Here is a 6,288-nt window from a genome sequence, read left to right as displayed (position 1 = left end):
TTTTTCTTTTCTTTAAAAAAACCGGACTTTTATTTTGAATGTTGGCTTTTTGGAGAGTCCTTCTTCAAACCAAATAATCGAACGATCTCAATTGTGACAGAGGGGGTAAGGACGTTTCCGAGGAAATCCATAAGGGAAGTCTCATGAACTTTGAGACAGATACAAATAAAAAAAATCCACTCAGTAGGTACAGACAGCATAATTAAAACATGAAGCCTGGGCAGGGACAGAGGCAAGAGACCAATTCTGGCACACAGCTCTGCCAGTACGAAGTGGAGCCTCCCTCAGATTCATCAAGAACTTCTTCTGTGAACCAGCAAAAAAGGAGGGGGGGAGGTTTCTCCTCAGCGCCTTCTCCTGTCAGGACTCCGGCTCCTTCTACGGCAACCCCTGAAATGAAATGGATGACAGTAAAAGCCTCGTTGAGTTTCTCTGAACAGTAATTCAGATGTGCAACACAACACCCCAGAATCAGTTTGGCGAAAGGCCTGGAGCAAGCCACGCACTGGGCTGCAGGCCCCCTTCTGGCCTAAGAGCATCACCAAATGGCAAGTCTCACACACTGGACAGCCAGTGTGGTGTAGTGTCAGTGTGCCAGACTGGGACCTAGGGAAACTCAGGCTCAAATCCCCAGTCTGTCATGGAAGCCTGCTGAATGAACTGGGGCCAGTCATGCACGCTCAACCTAACCTACCTCACCGGATTGTTGTGAGGATAAAATGGAGGAGAGGAGAATGATGCAAACTGCTTTGAGTCCCCATAGGGGAGAAACATGGGGTATAAATGAAGTAAATGAATAGACACTGAGAGGGACAAACACTGTGTTTAACCAGTGTTCATGGTGTGTTTTTGCAGATACCCAGATGCACCTCTTCAATGTCTTCAAGCTTCTTCTGGTAACTTTTTCCTTCCACCTGGCAAAATATTCCCTACCATTTGGGAGATGGCCAATCAAAACTACAACACTTGAAACAGAAAAGCATGGCTTGGCTTAACTACAGTTAGAGAGACCAGAATTTTGCTCACACTAAATTCTGGCCTGCTTTGACAAATGCTGGCTTCATTGTCTTTGTCTTCCCCTACTTCCCTTGCAGAGACCTGAAGAGTACCTTTGCTGGCACTCTGGCAAGGTCAGCAACAGGAAACAAGCCAGGTTTAACAGACTGACCCTCTTTTTAGACTACCACACTAACCATAGTTAGTGTAATTCAACTAATCGAATTAAACATAAACTATACTTTTGTGAGATACCTGAACCAAGCCATACAGTGAGAGTTCATTGAAAGCACCAACTATTTCTTCACTATCAGGAGAACAAATTAAAAGACTGGCACAGTCACTGCCACTGCTGTGAAAAGCTCACCTGCGCTTTCCTTTTGGAGGTCCTCTGACAAAGCACCAATCTACGCTGATGGGCTGCCCCATGAGGTCCTGCCCATTGAGTCCCTCCATCGCCGCCTGGGCTTCTTTGTATGTCTCATATTCCACTAGCGTATAGCCCTGTGAGGGAAGAGGGAGGCAAGTGACGAAAAAAAAAGGCAAGTCTCCCAAGAATGCTTCCACACATTTTGCCTCAACACCAAGCATTTTCAGAAACCGGTTATTTACTTTCTTGCTCCTCAGTCAAAGTTGCTTTCCCATGCCCTCTTAACTGCTTTGTGGGTATAGATGTGAGGGGAATGGGCAATTTAGCTGTAGCCAATGGCCCAGAGCTGCAGGCAGATTAAACCTCTGCACACAAATGCACTCGAGACCAAGCTTGCCTCACCTGGACTTAAACACCATTCAAAACCTCCCCATCTTAATTCTGGACTGTGAGAAATGACTTCCCTCTTCTACATTTCCTTCCTTGTGCCCTCTTAAATGAGGGATCTGAGTGCAGGGTCTATCTCCCTATGTCATTTTAATGTAAGTCTAGCTGCTGCAAGGGTTAAAAAGCCCCAAAAGCTGATACCTCCCCTTCTTGAAGCCATTACCAGGATTACTGTTTACTCAATATTACTAGAAGAGTCTACCCACAATTTTAAGGTAACAGAGGAACGTATCAGTGATTTCCCTGTCCATTTATAAACACAAATCCATACCACCAAGGATCATGGATATTCTTGCAAAGATACCAAATACCCTTCTCTACCTTCAGGTAGCCTGTCCGCCGGTCAAGGTTCAAGTGCAGGTTCTTGATTTCGCCAAATTCTGCAAACTTGTCGTGAATATCCTCTTCTGTGGCCTCCTCGTGAACCCCAGTGACAAAGAGAATCCAGCCTTCCACCGCTGTAGCAATGGACGGCAAAACACAGGAAGCCATCAGCGATACTCAGACAAGCCATGCCAGATAATCCCACCCCCTCCATGGAAGAGAGAGATGATGGTCATCAAGGGGTGAAGAGAGACAGATGTGCACTCACATCTCTGTGGGCCTGGCTCATCTCCATCCTGTTCTACACTGTCGTAGTCCTCACGAACTCGGGCTCTGGAGCCTTCCTCTGATAACAGAAAAAAGATACACAAAAAAACAAGCAATGTAGATGAATGGACAGAGCCCCCAGAAAGGGGGGGTCACTGCATGGGAGCAGCAGTTCAAACTTTCTCTGTGGCTCTTCTCCTAAGAAGCTACTACTCAGATTCTACTTCCTACAGTCTCCAAGCACAAAATTAAATAACAAGTGCTACAGAGAAGTTATCATCCTCTGCTGACATACACTGGGAAAAGCATTAAAAATTACTCAGTCGCAGCTAGCTACTTGGCCAGGAAACTCACAGTTCCTTCTGCAGATGTTATCTTGGCAGACCAGCTTCCCAGCCTGCTGCGTAGAACTCAGGTGAGGTTGTTATGTCTATTAGGTTTCTGTGCAAAGCTTGGATACAGTATACTATTCCCATTAGCTTGCCCCAGCAAACATCCTTCCTGTTTCTGGTGAGTGCAAGAAGGACAAGCCCCCTTTCCTAGGCTGGATCTAGCAAGGAAGGCAAGAACTCCTCCCCACAATTGTGCTGGAGTTGGGAGGTACTCCAAGTATCTCTGAAGTTCAGACTGTCTCTTCACCTTGTGAAGGTGACAAGAGTTGGCTGTTTGCATGAATTCTGCCCAGCTAGCACTCCTTTCCCAAGGTGCAAGCAGGAGAGCGAAAGTAGATTGGAAAGCTGACTTGTCACAAGACAAAATATGCATAAAAAGCAAGGTACAGATATTTTTAACACAAATATGTAGCACTATCTGAATTCAACTTCCACGTGGTAGTTTTGGACAAATTTACACCAATGGGCAGAAAATCCCTGCAATTAACCCAAGCACAGGACAGGCAAACAACTTACCACAACCAAAGCCTCTGCCTTTCCTCTTTTTGGCTTTTTCCTTCAGCTTGTGAATGCTTTCTAGAACGAGAGACAGGTAAGGAGAACAAACACAGCAGCGTCAACCAATCAATACAAACCACACAGGATAAGCAAGTTTTCTCATAAGCAAATCTTACAAATTTCCCTGCCACTGGCTGTTGGCACCACAAGCCTCTGGTTTCCTCCTGAGCAGTGTTCCCTCTAAGCTGAGTTAGCATGAGCTAGTTCACAGATTTTTAGCCTCCAGCTCACACATTTTTGTCTTCGCTCAGGAAAAATGGCCCCAAAGCACAATAATTTATGCAGTAGCTCAGAACTTAAATTCCAGTAGCTCACAACTTTAACACCAGTAGCTCACAAAGTAGAATTTTTGCTCACAAGCCTCTGCAGCTTAGAGGGAACATTGCTCCTGAGCCTGGAGCTTGAGAAGGTAGGGGATCACCCTTGAAATCACAGAGTGCTTCAAAAGCCCAGACTCAGAAGCATGGAAGGATTCTGGCAGCCACTGATTTTAGCTGGCTACCCAAAGATCACTGGCTGGACCAGGGGCAAGGAAAGAAGCATGAGGAACTTGCCTCATTTGTACAAGTAACTTGGGGGTGGTTTTCTGCAAGGACCACTCTGTAGCTCAATCCCCAAATCTGCATAACATGGAAAGGAGTCTGAGCAGTGGCTAAGTTCTTCACTCAGGTGATAAGCTACTTCAGAATGCACACAACGCAGAATGCATACTTCAGAGGTTCACACAACACAACATTCCAGTGTAAAAAAAAATCTACATGTAGAAAACTAGCAAGTTAAGGACATGAGTTCTAGTCTGGTTACCACCTTGATATTCTAGTTTTCTATATGCAGGTAAACTTTAGTTCACATTAAATTATAAAAATGGGGGATCTGAAGATGCAAGTTTTACCACCTCCAGTAGAACTGAGCCAACATCACACAGCGGAAGCAGAGCAGAATGATATAAATTAGAGCAGGGGTGGCCCACGGTAGCTCTCCAGATTATTTTTGCCTACAACTCCCATCAGCCCCAGCCATTGGCCATGCTGGCTGGGGCTGATGGGAGTTGTAGGCAAAAAAACCATCTGGAGAGCTACCGTTGGCCACCCCTGAATTAGAGGAATGGGAATGTAAGACAATAAGGAAAAAAATCTGAAAGGGAGGGGCCTTAAAAACAACTTCTTAATAGCTTGTATCTGATAAGGTGGCATCAAGCCCTCAAAATCTGATGCCACAACAACAAACGTTAGCCTGTAAAGGTGCTGCAGACTCCATTCACCTATCACCACAAACTAAGAAATCCATCCTGTCTCTTGAAATATGGTTTGATGTATAAGAACTTAAGAGAACATAAGGGAAACCATGTTGGATCAGGCCAATGGCCCATCCAGTCCGTCACACAGTGGCCAAAAAACCCAGGTGCCATCAGGAGGTCCACCAGTGGGGCCAGGACACTAGAAGCCCTCCCACTGTTGCCCCCTCCAGCACCAAAAGTATCATAACAGCAATCTCACCATCCATAGAGGAAGTTCAAAATGTTATATATGGAGTTACTACACCATTTTCCTGTTGTTATTATTAGAATGATGTAAGGCAGAAGTTCAGCTCGGTAAGACTAATCAGAATGGGAAAAAAGTCACCTATGTTAAGCTGAAGCCTAAGTGGCAGAATTACTGTTACTACTGTAACAAACTTTCCACATGGCTGTCTAGCAAAATGGTCTGGAAATCGCAATCAGTTCAGAACTGGGCCAGTGATCTCAAGCTGTATAAGGCTACACAACTAATCTGTCATCCAATTTACTTAGTATATTTTATCCCACCAGTCCTCCAAAAAACTTACAGAAATATAGTTGGTTCTCCATTGTATTTTCACAGCAACCCTGCCAGATAGTTTAAGATGAGAAAGAATCGCTGGCCCCAGGTCACCCAATAAAGCTTGAAGGCAGAGTAGGGATTTGAAGCCAGGTTGCTGAAAGCTTCCAGATATCCTAAGCATTACAGCACACTGGTTCTCTACCTCACAGGGTTGCTGTGAGGCCAAATGTGAGATTCAGGAAGTATTGACAGGAAACCCTTGTGATTGAGGAGAACTCCCTAGCATCTGTGAGAGGCCCACACTCAGCTTAAATAGTAAAACACAGGCGGAGGCTTGACTGTTGTGTGGGGTAGGAGCAGCGAGATCAGGGGTGGCCAAACTTGCTTAACATAAGAGCCACATAGAATAAATATCAGATGTTTGAGAGCCGCAAGACCTGAACGTCAGAGGAAGGAAGGAAGATGACAGATATAGGGAGGGAGGTGTGGAAAGAAAGCAACTTTAACTTCAAATGCATCCTCCAAGCCACTGGCTTGGCTTGGAGAAGTGATTTACAAAGAGAAATGCCTTCTCCAAGCCAGCTGACGATGTGGGTGAAAGAGCTACATGTGGCTCCAGAGCCGCAGTTTGGCCACACCTGAGCAAGATGGTCACTAACATACCCATGGATGCCAACTTCCAGGTGGGGCCTGAGCTCTCCCATTATCAGACCTAATCTCCAGACTATACAGATCAGTCCCTCTGGAAAACGTGGCTGTTTTGAAGGATGAGCTCTACGTCGCATCTCCGCCAAGCCCACTCCCTTCCCCAAACTCCAGTGTCTCTCGGCTCCTACCCCAAACCTCCAGGAATATCCCAAGCCAGTTAGTAACCCACTCCTCCTCTCGTAAACCCCGCCTCGTACCGTCCCCATCCTCGTCCATAGCGAAATCCTCTCCGCCCGCCTCATGAAGGTCCAGCACGTCTGCCATTTTGGTCCAGAAAACTTCTAACCGAGAGACGAGGGAGAATGAGAGACCCGCGAAGGAAGACTAAAGCCAAAGCACGACGGGAAACGATGGCCGCCTCGCGCTTGCGCAGTCGGATCATATGCGACGGTAAGGAGTCGCGCGTCAGCGTGGAAGGCCTTCTGGG

The 6,288-nt window shown here is 46.2% G+C and overlaps 1 protein-coding gene across 1 annotated transcript; it reads right to left on the bottom strand.

Moving 5' to 3' along the window:
- Positions 1–6,288, bottom strand: RBM8A (RNA binding motif protein 8A). The gene is made up of 6 exons (XM_060253472.1): positions 6,059–6,288; positions 3,313–3,372; positions 2,406–2,483; positions 2,135–2,271; positions 1,364–1,500; positions 1–390 (listed from the first exon to the last, which is right to left on the bottom strand). Exons 1-6 carry the CDS (start codon positions 6,123–6,125, stop codon positions 345–347), a joined length of 525 nt encoding a protein of 174 aa, XP_060109455.1. The 5' UTR covers positions 6,126–6,288; the 3' UTR covers positions 1–344.

This window comes from Heteronotia binoei, chromosome 1 (genome assembly GCF_032191835.1).
Source record: "Heteronotia binoei isolate CCM8104 ecotype False Entrance Well chromosome 1, APGP_CSIRO_Hbin_v1, whole genome shotgun sequence".
In the NCBI taxonomy this organism is placed as follows: domain Eukaryota; kingdom Metazoa; phylum Chordata; class Lepidosauria; order Squamata; family Gekkonidae; genus Heteronotia; species Heteronotia binoei.
The sequence above is the reverse complement of the archived record's forward strand: the minus strand, read 5'-3'. Positions and strand labels throughout refer to the sequence as shown.

Excerpts from the sequence above, each read along its gene's own strand:
- RBM8A (XM_060253472.1), bottom strand. The coding sequence starts at position 6,125 with ATGGCAGACGTGCTGGACCTTCATGAGGCGGGCGGAGAGGATTTCGCT. Across the intron at positions 2,272-2,405 it reads TGAGCCAGGCCCACAGAGAT|CGGTGGAAGGCTGGATTCTC; the intron begins GTGAGTGCACAT and ends CCATTGCTACAG. Across the intron at positions 1,501-2,134 it reads GGCGGACAGGCTACCTGAAG|GGCTATACGCTAGTGGAATA; the intron begins GTAGAGAAGGGT and ends CTTCCCTCACAG.